Here is a 17892-nt window from a genome sequence, read left to right on the forward strand (position 1 = left end):
ATAATTAACATTTCCATTATTAAATTGAGTTGCTTTTGGTGGACGAGAATGTGCACCGTCTAAATAAATAATCTGTTAAAAAATGATCAAAATAATTTATTAATTATGCGACATTTATAATATACGTATGTCGTACATGTATGTATACATACAAGTATATATAAAGAGAATAAAGTGCATGATGAAAACACCTACACAATTTGATTTTATGTAAGATTCCACCCGGTCAATTTCGTCATTCCAAGATATAACTTGGACACGGAAGTGTTGCAATTTCTTTCTTTAATTTTGTTACTTCCATTGCCATAATTTTATATCTATCTTCTCTTTTATTACCTTCTTTTTTTTTCGAGAGAGAGATAGAGAGGGGGGAGGGAACTGGATGCACAACATACACACATTTAAATCTTTCCGCATTCTTTGAGTGGGCGACATTGAATTGATTGTATCCTTGAGACAAAGTGCAGAGTTTTTTTAAGAAAACTGGTTCCTATCGGTGACGTTTCGGCAACACAATCAAAACATGAGAGCGACAGCTATACGGTAATAATAAACATATCAAGGAGTTTGGAATAGTCTTGTCCGTGAACAATTATCAACACTCGGGAAACAAGGATACCTGTAAAAGATAAGAGAACCATAAGATTTAAATTGTGAATTACTCGGCTCCTCTACTGATTAGGCGATGCTCGAGGGGCCATTCACTAATGAAATCAGGTGTACACCTAATTTGTATTAACGTGTAATCAATAGTGAAATCAATTCGTAATCACGTGTAATATATTTTGGAATCATTTAAATGAAACTAAAAGCGTAATCAGTGTAATCAAAGAAAAATAAGTGAGAAATCACGTGAAATCATTGCGAGTCGTTTGAAATCAGAACGAAATTAGTCTTGGTAACATGCGACCATGAGACGCTTATGCGTGTGCGCATAAGAACTTCGCGCACGTCGGGTGTCAGACAGACACGAGAAAGTTCCATAGGCATAATAATAGTAAGAACAGGCCGCTAAATTTAACCGTCGGTTAGATAAAAAAATGCTTAATAGGTTTTGTCCTTGGATTTGCCTATATGGAAAAAAAATTCTGGAAGGCAAGAGAATACTCCAGTAACACTGCGCGAATTAAAGGCAATAAAAATATTGTGGGAGCACTGTGCCATTGGTATTCTGTAGATAATAAGGAAGAATGCTTAAATCCAGTGCAAATGGAAATACAAGGGTACATAGATGTTAAACAATATGTTATAACTATTTTAGCTCCATGCATGACTGATTTAAACTTAAGGCTAAGCCATGATGTTTTTGAAAAAATAAAAAAGTATTTATAATTATTATATCATACTTTTATAACTTTGTTATGATATCATATTTTTATAACTTTTTTATGATTATTATAACAAGCTACTTTGTGAATTAAATAAAGTTTATGAATACTATAAAATACTTTTTATTTTCTTACTTTTTCATGATGTACATTTAATAAATACTCGTATAATATTATATATATTATTATTTTAAACTTTTTAAAGAATTGGCATGTTGCTTTAAGTTTCTTATGTATTTTATTTTGAATGAGAATCCCTGCTTTGACGAATCTGCTGCTGCGAATCCGCTGCTAGCTTCAACATCATCTTCACACACACTGTGTAGTCCCTTTCGAACCACGGAAGCCGTGATCTTGAAATAGCCTTTATGCTAACACCAACAACCACTGGTCCTGACTCAGCAATGGAAGTCTGCGTGTCCTTGGGTCCGTGTTACCTAACCGGTTGACTGTGGTCAGTTGACCGACTAAAATTTACTTTTATTTTCATCCACGGGCGCCGACTACGTGGGTGCACATTTATTCGACGTCAATGTTGATATTAATAAGTATTTCAAATACTTTTCAACCACTCGAAAATTTCGTTTCTATTAGATGTAGTTTTGCAAATATATAATTAACAAAAATAATTAACGTCACTATTGTCTTCTCTTATCCAGATAACATATAGTTGAAAATTGGGTCATGTAAAACGTTTTTTAGACGTTTTTTATTAACCAGACTTTCCGAAATTTTTTCATATTTAATTTAATTATTATATTATATTGACACAAAATTACTAGTTGCATTCTTATTTAAACGAATAACACAAAAGCTATTCCAGATGCTATTCCGCATTTGTGAAAATAGTAAAAAAGAATACTACTGTCTCCCCTCAAGCTCTTCACACCGCTTGCAGCCCACCCTACAGCTGAGCTGCCGACTGACACCTACTCTTCGAGCAGGTATCGATGTGCCGTAGTCATTTTGGAGTCCGATACGCTTAAGAAAGAGTACGAATTTCAAAAAAGAAATTTTGTAACAGACGTAACACTTTTTTTAACTCATTCTAGAAGGTTCAAAGCAGTTTATAAAGCAATAAAAAAATTGATTTTTCAAAAATTCTACAGTGGTATTACCCTTTAAAAGCTCGTTTAAATCTGAGGCAGACACTTCGGTGCCTTTCCTTGTTAGTGTTCATTTACATATTATTGCGTTAATTATTGTTAGTGGTATTTATAATATATATTAAATAATGCAAAAATTTGCAACTTATTATTAATAACCATTGATAGCAAAAGAAAAAGTTTTGTGAGAGATGACTGATCCGCTTCACGCGAAATTCCCCTTATTGTAAGTATTATAACAAATTATAATTATTCAGAATAATATGTTATTAGTAGTAGTATTAGAAATTTTTTCTTCAACTAATAGCATGTAACTTGAATTTATTTTGCAACTCAATAGACAATTTTATTTTTATCGAACGGTTGCTTGGCATCGTCGATCACTTTTGTTAGGATATGTCATCAACCGATAAATTGAAACGCTGCGACAAGCAAACATGAGAGAGAATCCGAAAAACCGATTGTACATTGCAACACCCGCCTTCATGCTCGGTTCGACGCACTAGTCATAACATGAATATTTCTATTTATATTTTATTCAATGCGACAGACGAGATGCTGATGAAGATCGAATGAAAGAATGTGAAATTGAATGCGTTCACACCTAAAGTACTCCAATTTATATGCGAGAAGTTTCTTCTTGACATTTCACCATTTTCGCGACGTCGCGCGTCGAGTGTCAAAACATTTTTGCATAGAATTCCGACAATCGGCGTAATTTCATTGGTCTCAATATCAAACGTAGTTAATTTTGATCTCGAAAAATACTGACGAAAAATTTAACATTTAGACTTTTTGCAATTTTGCTTCTTCGTCAAAAAACTCAAGGTGTCTTTTTTCTTAAAGGCGTACTATCAAGAATTATGTTTGATTGTTAGAAACATTTATCACATGAAACAAACACAGGATTTAGTGCTCTTTGTGTGCTAATTTATTGCACTAATTGCAATGTTATTTAACTCCAGAAGTTTAGCAAGATATAATTTTTCTATTAACTTTCAAGAAAGTTAAAATGCTTATTAAAAAAAAACAATTATAAATAAAGTGCTGACGCTATAATTTAGTGCTAATTATACGCTTTCAAAATATACACCATGAAATCTTTGTGCGAATCCTCTTTGACCAAAAAACTGCTCCAAACGTGGACACGTACAAGAGTAAAGTGTCAGTTAGTATGTATGTTAACAAGTAGACAAGCTCATTTAGGTCAGCAACAAAATGATGTAAAAAAATAGGCCAAAATAACGAGCAATATTACAATTTTAATGGATTGTAAGTTTAATTTTAAATCAATATTAACGAATATCAATCTTGGAACATGTTTCGATGTAACTTGATTTTCCTCAACCGACGCATACAAATAAAATAAATATTGAGAAGAATATTCGAGTACAAAAAAATAAATATTGAGATGTACAAATATTTAGTAGTGTAAACCGAATTTGTGTACTATTTTTATTTCACGCCGTGCAACTTGGTAAAATTTTTATAAAATTTTAATATTTGACGGATTTTTTTTCGAAATTTAAAGTTCTATAAAGTTCCAGTTCCGTAAAGTTCTACGGCGTAAAATAAAAATCCCACAGAAATACGGTACAAGTACGCTAATTACAGGTAAAGATTCGCATTTTCGAATATTGTAAACCGCATTTGCGTGCAATTTTTATGTCATGCCGTGGAGCTTTGCAAAGTTTGTAAAAAATTATGAGATTTGACGCATTCCCATTTGAATTCGCGTAACTTAGTAAACAACCTGTAAATCGTTTAATGAATTATTAATCTCGAAACTAGAAATTTCAAACTTTAAAATTCTTTTCTAAACATTTTTTATGATTGTTTTTGACAAAGTCGCACTCTCTTGAATTTCGCCTATTATTGAGAGTTAGAATAAGTAATCTTTTAATTTTGCTGCCAAGTGTATATTATTAATAAAAATGATTAACGTCATTATTTTCTTCTCTTATCCAAATAACACAAAGTTCAAAATTGGATCATGTAAGACGTCTTTTAAACGTCTTTTATTAACCTGACTTTGAGCTTTGTCGTTCAAATCATATTTCTTGCAAAACTTATTCATAAAATGCCCAAAACTTTTTAATTTTGATTTTCTTGAAAATGCTTGAAAATTGAAAGCAATGTTATATGTATCTTTGTATATAATGCTCAAAATAAGTAAAATTAATTACTGACTAATTTAATACACCCAAGATTAAATTTCTGTAAGAGCATTCTTATAGAAATTCCATTATTGATATACTATAATTTATATTTATATATCTTTGTCAAATGGCAGATACCAGACATCTTGAGATATCTATGATGAAATATTCTGGGACATTTGTTGGATTCCAGGTCTGTCCTGGAAATAAAATATGTCTAATGATAGTTTCCAACCGAAAATGGATTCAAAATATTTAAAATGGATAGATATGGATTGAAACAATCAAGAATTTGGATTCGGCACCACACGAATCCATTTCTATCCAATTAAAGTTTAAGAATTCCTTGAATTCGTTTTAATCCATGAAGTGAGATTGAAATTAAGGGATTTCTATTTTTTTCAATCAAAAAAGTTATGCGAGCCATATAAACCATTTTAATCCGTTAAACGGAATTGAAATAAAGTAATTTTTATTTTTCAATCTAAAGGGAGTTTTCACAGGTCATCCAATCCATTTTAATCCATGACATACATATATAGAATTGAAATGACTTAATTGCTCTCTTCTTATCCAAAATGTATTCAAATGAATTAGAATGAATTACAAATCCATTTTCAATCTATTTCCGTTTACTGGTAAGACAGTCCTGGAAACATATGTATACATACAGAAATTTGTACAGCCAAATATATATGTATACACACACATATATTTGACCATTGTATATTCAAGACGCCTGATCCGACTGTACGCTTATCACATTTTCATTTTTAATTGACTTTAATTTTTTGTGACGAGTAAAATAAGTAAAATAAGAGATATTATATGTTCTTCCCTTTGATGTGTGGATGGCACATTTTTTGCGTCAGAATCAATTGTAAAACCGACAATTGCTGATTTTGAGCTTGAGCTATGTGCATTATATTCGAGCTTAACAACTCACGTAATCTTGCAACATCTTAACGAGGAAGCTCTTCCTCGCAATATCAACAGCTCCTATTTTTGTAATACTACTGTTATGCTGAAAATGGCTTGAAGAAAAAGCCAAAACGTTTAACAATAAAATCTCATGTGATTATATAATTCATTGTAATTATTGTAATTATACTCGTTGCGTAACGTCGACCGCGCCTTTGACTTGTATTCGCCACATTACTTTCTGTTACCCAAGAAAGTCATAGGATGCCTTATCAGCGTACTTTGGAGTAAGGAAATATCAAAAAAGAGAAAATATAAAAGCACCTTTCTATATGGGGCAGAGACATGGAGACTGACAGAGAAATATAAAAAAAGAATAGAAGCAGTGGGAAATGGACGCGCTGAGGAGATCTCTGGGCATCTCGAGAAGATAGATGCCCGTCAGCGGAGCTGCGATTGAGAATCTCAGAAAAGATTTCTGCATTAAACCTGAGAGCAGAGGACGCGAATTGGCGTAAATATGCAAAAGAGCCGGAGTTGCCTTCCGATGTCGGGAAAACCACCGAAAGACCCGGGCGGACCCAATCACGAGGCGCGACGAGCTCTCGTGCGGGCGAAGGTGCTATGACTATATCAGTTTGCATCAAACAGCCGAACCGTGTCGAGCCGCAGACGATTTGCCTGTCCTATAAAAGATCTTTGTTAAGTTCGGTAAGTCAATATGTTTATTTAAGTAAATTAAAGTTAATAGCTTATAAAATTAAATTGGTTACGTCAAAAGTTACAAGAATTTGACACAATTTAGAATTATGTTAAGATATATTAAATTAGAAATTTGCAAGATTTTAGAGAGAGTTAGATTATAATTAAAATAATTATAATATGGATCATCAAAGAAATTTAATATTTTCTTTATAAATTCAGTTCATATATATTATAAAAACAAAACTACAGTACTCACAGCGATTTTTCAACTCTTCTAAACTTCTTAATCTTATTTTAACTCTTTAAAAAAATTCTTTAAATCTTGTTTCATTTCTATGATATTTATTATTCATTTTCTCACATTTTATTTATTTATTTATTTTATTGCGTGTTCATCTCTTAGACCGATTACTTTTATGAGACTTCTGTAATTCGCATAAACGTTATTGTTAGTTTATCTATTTTAATTTTTTGTTCTCGTTTTATAAATAAAGTTTTTTCACTGATGAAGGCTTTGTGCAGCACAAAACGCGATCGATTAATATATTATTAGTTTTTAAATCTTTCTCTTGGTTTATTTAATTTGTGATTCTGTAAAAGATTCTCTGTAGATCCTTCTGACGAGAGATTAATATATTTGTTATCTAATTTATCATTCTGTAAAAGGTTTTCGTTAGAGATCATCCTTCTAAATATATTTGTCGAATAAATCTTACTCGTTTAAGGCCTATTCGACTCTGTTTTCTGTCAAAGAAACATTATTGTTATGAGAGAATGTATTTTTTTTACAATTTTTCTTTTGTCTAAATAAATTTTTAATTTGGGAAAAAAGTTGATAAATTGAAATTTAAAATTTGTTTCAAAAATAACTAATTAAAATTAAAAATTAAATCATTTAAAATTAAATTAAAATTAAGTCCTCTTAACCCGAAAACTGTAAAGAAACTAAAATTGACGTTTATTTCACATCATCGGTTATTGTGATAAATATTGCAAAGTGTTTCGGTTGTCAAATTGACTAATAAGGCCCTCGCACGGAATGCTGAGCGAGCCAGGTCCAATCCCTGGCCGAGATAATATTTTTCGCAATAAGTACTTTACAATTTTTAAAATGAACTTGAATTAATACAGCCAGTTCAAACTGTAAAGAAATGTTTATAAAATTCACTTAGAAAAAGATTATCGAGCACTAAGAACTGCTATCGATCGGTAATGCCGTATTCATTCTTTCAATTTGTTTTTACAATTCCCGGTCTTATTAGAATTATTTGTATATTGTATATTTATATTAATTTTCATTTAATTTTATAAAAGAATATATTATTTTGAACATTGTATACTCTTTGAATAATTGTATATTAAAGCACAGTTATATTGTGTTTAACTACATTCATTGGTCGATTGAATCAAATAAAACTTTAATCTCTATTAGTTTTATAAGAAATAACTATTCCTAGATGTTAATTTTTTATTTGCTATTTGTTTACAATTTATTTTTCTTAAACTCAAAACTTTTACAAATATGTTATTGGACCGATAGTGTAACAACACAATCAGAGGCGGCGACTTACAAATCTACCAAGTGTGGAGTAACGGCGAAGAGATCGTTGCGCGGTAGTCTCGCAAAGTAGAACGGGGTCTCTGCTGTTCTCCCCTCGGGAGAGCGGAGGGATTGGGAGAATATCTACAATAGATTTCCTTATGTACAAAAAAGTGTGGAGTAGCAAGAGGGGGGACATTGGATCAATACTTTAACATATATAAGGGAGAGTGGAGTAAATCGGACCTCTGAAGGCGCCCATTGGTTGAAATGCTTGCGATTCCGGGGCGCCCCTCACGGCCCCTCATAAGCAGGATCACAATGGGGTTTTCACCGGTAAGTGTCCAGCATAACCTTCCCATCTGCCCCGGGAAGGGAGGTATCCATGAGAATTTCGCCATGGGAAAAAAAACGATAAATCGGACCTAGTTGCAGTTTTTGCTCTCTATAAGGTGCAAATAAAGTCCGATTGTAAAACTGAAGGTGCCAATGGAAAGATAATTTAATTTCCTTCATTTTTGCTTTAGATCATTTTAATGTTATCTCTCATCTGTGTTGAACTATAACGGAAAATGTAAAAATGCTTTATCCGGTCCGATTTGGAACTATTGATTCCAAATCAAACACTCTCATTTTTATGAACTTTTAAATAAAATTTTAAAAGATTATAACGTATTTTTTTTTAGTATTGAATAAAAACAAGCAATTTAATAGTAAAATGCAAATTTGATAGTAAATTTGAGCCTATAAAACTTGTAAGAATAACTATTTAAACGTTTTTTTTACAAGATAAAAATAAAAGTTTTTTGCAAAAATTTGATATTTTTTTTCAAAACTGCGTAGAATTTTTATTTTAGTACTTTTTACTATCGGATTAAGGTTCTTCTGGTTTCATCCAATTTCATCAAAAAGACAGATTTGTTCGTTTTTTATTTTAGAATGCTATAAAAAAAGTACTACATTGTACGCCATTTAATCAGTGAATTTAGTAGGATTTACAGCATTGTGGACGTAGATACGTTTTCAATCTCCTTAATTAATACTGAAAATAATCTTTGAGATGATTTACCGACAATTTTCTAAGCAGTTGTCATATAAGAAACATTTATGAAAAAAAGTATAATTGGTAAAACATGCTCCTATGGTAAAAAGTGGGTACAACCATTAATAATCACTCTGTATATAATAAAAAAAAAAAATACATTTAATTTTAATTTTGTTCTTCGGGGTTCCAAGTGTGGAATTCCACACCTGAAAAAATTTCAGTTGTAGAGTACTCCATACCTACTACGCTAAAGTCGCCGCCCCTGAACACAGTGATAGTAAGAAAGCCTTCTTCGGTCGTAGCTAGGTCTTAGTGCTTATATTTATTTATGTGATTTTATATACTTAATTCGGCGCACATTCTGGTTGAATTCGGAGAAGTATATAAAATCAAAACTTGTAATTCTTATATTTTAATTATTTTTTATTTTAAAATGCTTTGCCTGTAACAAAAAGTATAATGCAGCAGATGCTATGTGCTTGATCATATACGATTCTTTCATTCAAATAAAATTGCTCAGAAAAGATTAGTATGTTGTATGAAAGTTTTTAATAATTTATCAGCTTACAGTAAACATGTTAAAAGCCATAATGAGTTGTAGTGTGTAACAGGAAGAGAAATGTACTTCTTCTTATGATTTACAAAATTCAAATAATAATAATAAAAGTTCTGTAAATGTATCCGATTGTAGAAAAACTAACAGTGATTGTCATATCAAACTTTCTGAAATTGTCTATTGTTAAATTTGCAATAGATAAATGTGATTTTGATGTCAAAAATTTAGTTTTAAAAGTTTACAGTCATTTTTTATATTATTCAAAGCGGGTGAAAAAATCTTTTTCGAAGAAGCTGATATAAAATATCAAAATCTACTTAGACATATAAAACTATTTAGACACGTACACGTTGGCTTTTTTTAAATCCAGCAATTGAAAGACTTTTAAAAGGCTTCCCGCTTTAAACGAATATTTTATGTCACTCGGAGAGAACTGTCCAACCATTTTGCAAAAATATTTTTTAGAAATTAAAAAACTGAATGTTATTTATATCTTTTTTTCATAATATTTTAAAAGTATTTCATGAAACTGTACTCATTTTAGAAAAGAAGATATTCATGATGTTGAAGCTAGCAGCGGATTCGCAGCAGCAGATTCGTCAAAGCAGGGATTCTCATTCAAAATAAAATACATAAGAAACTTTGACATATAAAGGCAAACTAGCAAGTAACTGCACAACATACACTTATACGCTTCTAAATAGATCAGACTATCGAGAACAATTAACAAAAATGCGCAGGTCTACTAAATTGTTTAAATTATATAACGAGTTATTGCAGAAACAAGGGAAGGAAGCCTCGGTCGGGGCTGTAAATTTTTTTAGAACATCATTGTAGGCTTCTAAATAAATCCCGACTAGCAAGAAAAATTAAAAAAATGCGCACGCCTACGAAAAATTATTTAAACAATATAAAGTTTATTGCAAAAACAGGAAAACGAAGTCGCGGTCGGGGCTGCAAATTTTTTTAGAACATTATTGTAAGCTTCTAAATCAATCCCGACTAGCAAGAAAAATTAAAAAAAATGCGCACGCCTACAAAAAATTATTTAAACAATATAAAGTTTATTGCAAAAACAGGAAAACGAAGTCGCGGTCGGGGCTGCAAATTTTTTTAGAACATTATTGTAGGCTTCTAAATCAATCCCGACTAGCAAGAAAAATTGAAAAAAATGCGCACGCCTACAAAAAATTATTTAAACAATATAAAGTTTATTGCAAAAACAGGAAAACGAAGTCGCGGTCGGGGCTGCAAATTTTTTAGAACATCATTATAACCTTCTAAATCAATCCCGACTAGCAAGAAAAATTAAAAAAATGCGCACGCCTACGAAAAATTATTTAAACAATATAAAGTTTATTGCAAAAACAGGAAAACGAAGTCGCGGTCGGGGCTGCAAATTTTTTTAGAACATCATTATAACCTTCTAAATCAATCCCGACTAGCAAGAAAAATTAAAAAAAATGCGCACGCCTACGAAAAATTATTTAAACAATATAAAGTTTATTGCAAAAACAGGAAAACGAAGTCGCGGTCGGGGCTGCAAATTTTTTTAGAACATTATTGTAGGCTTCTAAATCAATCCCGACTAGCAAGAAAAATTAAAAAAAATGCGCACGCCTACAAAAAATTATTTAAACAATGTAAAGTTTATTGCAAAAACAGGAAAACGAAGTCGCGGTCGGGGCTGCAAATTTTTTTAGAACATCATTGTAGGCTTCTAAATAAATCCCGACTAGCAAGAAAAATTAAAAAAAATGCGCACGGCTACTAAATTGTTTTAATTATATAACGAGTTATTGCAGAAACAAGGGCTTGGTCGGCGCTGGAAATTTATTAGCAATCATATTAAGGTTGGCTGCTTGCGCCGTATAGGAATAATATTGTCATTATAGAAAAGAAATAGTATGATTTCCCAATTTTCTACTTTGATGTAAATTATAGATCAGAAATATAATTTGACTGCTAAACATACATATTGTTCTCTCTCTTTGCGCTACCCAAGACCAACCAACGAGGAGGTGGCGAGAATATGGTCTCTTTTTTTGTTATGTTCTTACTGTTTGTGAATGTTAAAATTTTTTTTACTTTTTTATATTAAAATTTATTTGCGTTTTTGGTATTAGAATTTTTTTATTTTTTAGTTTTTGCAATAAATTTTATATTGTTTAAATAATTTTTCATTGCCGTGCGCATTTTTTTAAATTTTTCTTACTAGTCGGGATTGATTTAGAAGCCTACAATAATGTTCTAAAAAAATTTGCAGCCCCGACCGCGACTTCGTTTCCCTGTTTTTGCAATAAACTTTATATTGTTTAAATAATTTTTCGTAGGCGTGCGCATTTTTTTAATTTTTCTTGCTAGTCGGGATTGATTTAGAAGGTTATAATGATGTTCTAAAAAAATTTGCAGCCCCGACCGCGACTTCGTTTTCCTGTTTTTGCAATAAACTTTATATTGTTTAAATAATTTTTCGTAGGCGTGCGCATTTTTTTTAATTTTTCTTGCTAGTAGGGATTGATTTAGAAGCTTACAATAATGTTCTAAAAAAATTTGCAGCCCCGACCGCGACTTCGTTTTCCTGTTTTTGCAATAAACTTTATATTGTTTAAATAATTTTTCGTAGGCGTGCGCATTTTTTTTAATTTTTCTTGCTAGTTGGGATTTATTTAGAAGCCTACAATGATGTTCTAAAAAAATTTGCAGCCCCGACCGCGACTTCGTTTTCCTGTTTTTGCAATAAACTTTATATTGTTTAAATAATTTTTCGTAGGCGTGCGCATTTTTTTTAATTTTTCTTGCTAGTCGGGATTGATTTAGAAGGTTATAATGATGTTCTAAAAAAATTTGCAGCCCCGACCGCGACTTCGTTTTCCTGTTTTTGCAATAAACTTTATATTGTTTAAATAATTTTTCGTAGGCGTGCGCATTTTTTTTTATTTTTCTTGCTAGTCGGGATTGATTTAGAAGGTTATAATGATGTTCTAAAAAAATTTGCAGCCCCGACCGCGACTTCGTTTTCCTGTTTTTGCAATAAACTTTATATTGTTTAAATAATTTTTTGTAGGCGTGCGCATTTTTTTCAATTTTTCTTGCTAGTCGGGATTGATTTAGAAGCCTACAATAATGTTCTAAAAAAATTTGCAGCCCCGACCGCGACTTCGTTTTCCTGTTTTTGCAATAAACTTTATATTGTTTAAATAATTTTTTGTAGGCGTGCGCATTTTTTTTAATTTTTCTTGCTAGTCGGGATTGATTTAGAAGCTTACAATAATGTTCTAAAAAAATTTGCAGCCCCGACCGCGACTTCGTTTTCCTGTTTTTGCAATAAACTTTATATTGTTTAAATAATTTTTCGTAGGCGTGCGCATTTTTTTTAATTTTTCTTGCTAGTCGGGATTTATTTAGAAGCCTACAATGATGTTCTAAAAAAATTTACAGCCCCGACCGAGGCTTCCTTCCCTTGTTTCTGCAATAACTCGTTATATAATTTAAACAATTTAGTAGACCTGCGCATTTTTGTTAATTGTTCTCGATAGTCTGATCTATTTAGAAGCGTATAAGTGTATGTTGTGCAGTTACTTGCTAGTTTGCCTTTATATGTCAAAGTTTCTTATGTATTTTATTTTGAATGAGAATCCCTGCTTTGACGAATCTGCTGCTGCGAATCCGCTGCTAGCTTCAACATCATAAGATATTCTAAATGCTGAAGTATTTGAGATACTTTCCAATTTGAAGATCAAACTATCACAAAGAATAACCGATAAATTTTTTGATTTTATAGTTTTAAATATTTTAAAACGATTGCTGATAGCTGAGCAAACTTCTATTAAAAATTAATTAATATCGTGGTATAAAAATGTTTTAAAGTATACAGGATGTTCAAAAAGTCCCGGACCGCCGAAATATCTCGAAAACTAAGCATTTTAGAAAAAAATGTTTCAGATAAAAGTTGTAGAGTTTCAAAAGATCTATTTACTGATCTTATCAGTTTGACCTTGGATGGCGTCGCCAAGGTCAAATCAAAATCACATTAACTTTTTTAAATAGAACTTTACTTTTTATTGCATGTTTTGGAAAGGTCTTGAGATAAGCTACAAGAATATGCAATAAAAAGTAGGCAGTTCCATTTAAAAAAGTTAATGTGATTTCGATCTGACCTTGGCGACGCCATCCAAGGTCAAACTGATAAAATCAGTAAATAGATCTTTTGAAACCCTACAACTTTTATCTGAAACATTTTTTTCTAAAATGCTTAGTTTTCGAGACATTTCGCCGGTCCGGGACTTTTTGAACACCCTGTATTGTAGAACGTTTTGATTTTTCTGAAAATAATATTTTATCAAAAATGTCGATTTTTTCTTTAAAAGCAATGTTTAACTTTAATGAACTTTGTGAAGTAGTAACTAAATTATCTCTTGATCACACATTACGCACATGATGCACATGATGCGTGAAACGAAATGCGCTCTAAATCTGGGGCTGTGTATGTACCAGATGTTCAGATGTGACTACCCAAAGAGCACAAGGTTATAAAAAAGTTTTTATAACTCCATAAAACGTTTATACATGATATATACTGAAAAATTGTACGACTAAAAAGTTAATATCGATTATACAACTATTTGTAGTTTTTAAAACATTTATAATATGACTACGTAAAAATTAATCTATGTATATGTATTTATTTGAAGTTTTTATAACGTCTGTATAACTCCGTACAAATTAATTGTTATGTGATATTTATTTTAAAAGTTTGTAACGTCTATACGACTTCATTGTATGTTAGCTGTCTTGTAGCATTCATTACAAATTTTTGAAACGTCTTTACGATTCTTTATAAATTAGTCATTTGCAGTATTTATGGCATTGTTTTTAAAACGTTTATACGACTCCGTATACTTTAACTTGATTTTTGAGTCATAATTTCAGGTTTCTAAACGTGTATACAACTGCAAATATTGTTGAGTAGAAATAATACGTGATGTTTGTAAAACCTTTATATAACTTTAAAAGTGAGGTTATTTTGATGTTTATTACTAATCAGTATACTTAAAAAGTATGTTTTAATAAAATTTTTTTTTTAAATAAGCAAAATTTAATTAAATCATTTCGTAAATCTAAAAAAGTTATTTTTTTTACAGAGAAAGAATTACTTTTCGTTTTCAACCATTCAAGATCATGACTAGACCAGCATAAAGATAACAAAAAAATAACAATTGGAAATAAGATCAGAACGTGAAAAAACATTATTGACAAAAAAAGCATGTTGCAAAAAATCAATTTTGCAACTAATTTGTTTATAACAATTATAACAACTATAACACGAAAACATCATATCATTCTTTAGTAATTTTTCCCGTAGAATCGATTGGCGCAATCAATTTTCCTCTACAATCAATTTTTAATAATTTGTTTATAACAAATGCAAAATAGATTTTTGCAACGTGCTTTTTACGTTAATGTTTTTTCTTGCTCCAATACTATTTCCAATTAATATTTTTTGACTATCTTTACTAGTTTGGCCATGGGCAAGAATAATTAATTTTAATTATTTATGTAGATTATATATAGTTTATTTTTAAAATATCTAAAACTAAACAGTCAAAGGGCTAGTGAGAGTGTTCGCGCGGTACTCAACATACGAGTTTCTTCCTACTTAAATCAGCTTTACTTCAAATACTATAACATTTTATTAACGATATCACAAGTTTACGATTAGCTCAATGTTACCCCGTATTAGGTTATTGTTCCGAAGATCTTAGGTTCGAATCCCGCCGATGCGTTTTCAAAAATTCTAAAATAATGCGTAATTGTAATTAATAAAATGTAATTTTATATACAAAATAGTAAATATAGATTAAGCTATACAAATAGTAAGATTTGTTTAAAAAAACTAAAAAATAGTTTTTTTATTTTTTAAAATAAAGGAAAAAACAAGCCCAGACTAAAATTTTTGTATTGGCCGAAGTTTGCGAAAGTTGTATTAACGTCTATACGTGGTGTTTAAAACGGTTATTGAAACGTTATGCCATGACTATTAACGGTCGATTGTAAAACAGTTGTATTATAAGTTTTAATGTCGTTAATGCAACGTTAGAAATCAGTCGTATAGATTCCCCACTTAGTTGACATAAACATTTTAACGACGTTACTACCCGTATTTTTTAGTTGCAGAACGGTTGTAAGAAAAGTCACAAAGTTTTGAAGAAAGTTGTCTAAACGTAGATTCGCACCGCGTGAAGAAAAATGGTTGACGAGAATGCAAGCTGCGTGCACGACAGCGAAGAGGGTACACAACTATCACTGCAGCATCTCCCGCATGAGGTTTGTATAAAGAAAAAAAAAAAGAAATCAGTCCCCTCATTTCTCAGTCTCATGTTTCACGTACGCGCGCGTAAAAGTCCCCTTTTTTTTTTAAATCGCCGTTGTCACTTATCGTCGATCGCGTTAGTAGTTGTTTATCGACGGAGGAAAGAATGTTGAACTAGCGACGGTATTAGATTCTCCCTCTTCCTCTGTCTCCCACTCACAAAGTTGGTGCGTTTATTTCGGACGTGTGTTTAATTTTCTTACTCTGCACTGCATTTCAGATTTTTCTTCATATATGCTCCTTCTTGAAGATGGGGACCTCGTTATATAGTTTGAGCCTTGTGTGCAAAAGGTTCTACCAAATTTTAAAGGATGCCTCATTTTGGAGGAAGGAAATTATCCATAGGTGGCCGGATGCTCGCGATAGTCCGTTCTTGTATCCAAGTTAGTTTGAATTGATATTACCCTTACGCATAACATGACCACACTAACACTTTGTATAAATATATAAAACATTATCTGTGTATTGTTCCAAGCAGGTGTGCTGTTTAAACTTGGGCATGCATATACAGGGTGTTTATTAATGGTTGTATACACCTTTTATCATAAGAGGTGATAAGTCTTATCGACTTCACTCCATATAAATTACAAGGAGAGTTGTCGGTAAGTCATGGTTAAGGCGCGCTCTTATGGTACAAGGTGTATACAACCGTTAACGAACATCCTGTACAGGTTGCACATTCCTTACATCGTGATTACACTTCATCTTGTAACATTTCACACTTGTTTGTCTTGAAGAGATAACCGAAAAAACATAAGTTTCATAAAATATATTACATATTTCTTATTGATAAAAAGTCAATCTGATTTAAGCAGCTCTTCAGTGGATACAGTTATGTATTCACTATATTTATACACATGTTAGTTTCAGTACCACATTTAATATAATAAGTGAAAGTTGCATTAACGTTGTAATTATATGTTGTAATTTATTATTACAATTTCACTCTTTTTCAAGTGTAATGATAATGGTAAATTTATATTATTTTATACTAAATTACTTTTTGTATAATACAATGTCTACATAATTCTATATTGAATATCATATTTGTTATGTTAATAATATATACATTTGCATATTTATATTATATAAAAGAAAGTAATAAATACAAGTATAATAATAATGATATAAATATCACGAAATATATATTATATAAAGTATTATTTTCAAATTGTATAGTATTATAATTACAAATCATATTGACTGGATCCATTTATCGCATTAACCTGACATACACAAAGTAAGAATATGAATAGATTTTTCGATTAGGAATCTTGTAGTTTGTATTTGATTCAAGTTCATTGTATTTATAAATATTTTATTATAATTAATTTTATACGAATAAGCTTCACGGAAAAAATGACTATGGGTATAACAATAATAACAGTGGCCAACACACATTTTGGTGCCGCCATTTTGATTCTTGGTTGATTGTAAAGAATTTTGGGCCGCAAAAAACGAATTAGAAATCCGTTTTTATCCATCAACTCTTGTTTTTTAAATAACTGTTAAATAATCTTTTTTAAAAATTTTTATACCTTGTAATTTTTTAGTAGTAGAAAAAAAATTATATCGAGATTTACAATATGGCATTTTTATTCCCCAGAAAGTTCCCCACAATACTAATATTATTTTTATAATACCAAAAAAGTATTAATATACATGTTTCAGCGGGAATAAACTTAATTTTTCCTCACTTGGTTTCGTTTCACTGAATTTATTTTTTATAGTCACAAATATAATCGTATAAGATACACGCGCTTATTATCAATAACTGAATTTGACCTTTCGTCTTGGCACACTCTGAAGCAGCCACTCGTATTTCAACTCTTTACTTAATCCTCGTCTTTAGAGAAAAGAAAGAGTGAATAATTTCGTATCAAATTATAATTCACGATTTTCGTACGTGCGGAAGCGTGTGTTCTGGCCCGTGGTCGAGAACGTAATGAACGCGAGAGGCGGAATCAAGACGAGCGATATCGTAATTGAATTGCATTTTTTTTTAAAAAGAATGCAGCATAGTAACAGGAAAATTCGAGGGCTTGATACTCCTGGTGACAACTGCGATTTCCCTTTGTTTTAATTTGCACCGCATCGCCCATCCATCGCTCGCTCCCCGCACCACACGCACACTTCCACTCGCATGCGCCTATATGCTT

At 31.2% G+C, this 17892-nt stretch overlaps 1 protein-coding gene across 2 annotated transcripts in view; it reads left to right on the forward strand.

Moving 5' to 3' along the window:
- Positions 1-6158: 6158 nt before the first annotated feature.
- LOC105200162 (F-box/WD repeat-containing protein mec-15) overlaps positions 6159-17892 on the forward strand; it is a 32490-nt gene continuing 20756 nt past the window's right edge. The window contains exons 1-3 of one of the 2 annotated variants that reach the window (XM_039448801.1): positions 6159-6225; positions 15532-15652; positions 15954-16116. In XM_039448801.1, the coding sequence (XP_039304735.1) occupies positions 15623-15652; positions 15954-16116 (193 nt within the window). In that variant the 5' untranslated portion in view covers positions 6159-6225; positions 15532-15622. Of the gene's footprint in view, positions 6226-15531; positions 15688-15953; positions 16117-17892 lie in introns of both variants that reach the window. The other variant, XM_039448800.1, reaches the window with a different exon arrangement.

Source organism: Solenopsis invicta, chromosome 4 (assembly GCF_016802725.1).
Source record: "Solenopsis invicta isolate M01_SB chromosome 4, UNIL_Sinv_3.0, whole genome shotgun sequence".
NCBI classification, from domain to species: Eukaryota; Metazoa; Arthropoda; class Insecta; order Hymenoptera; family Formicidae; genus Solenopsis; species Solenopsis invicta.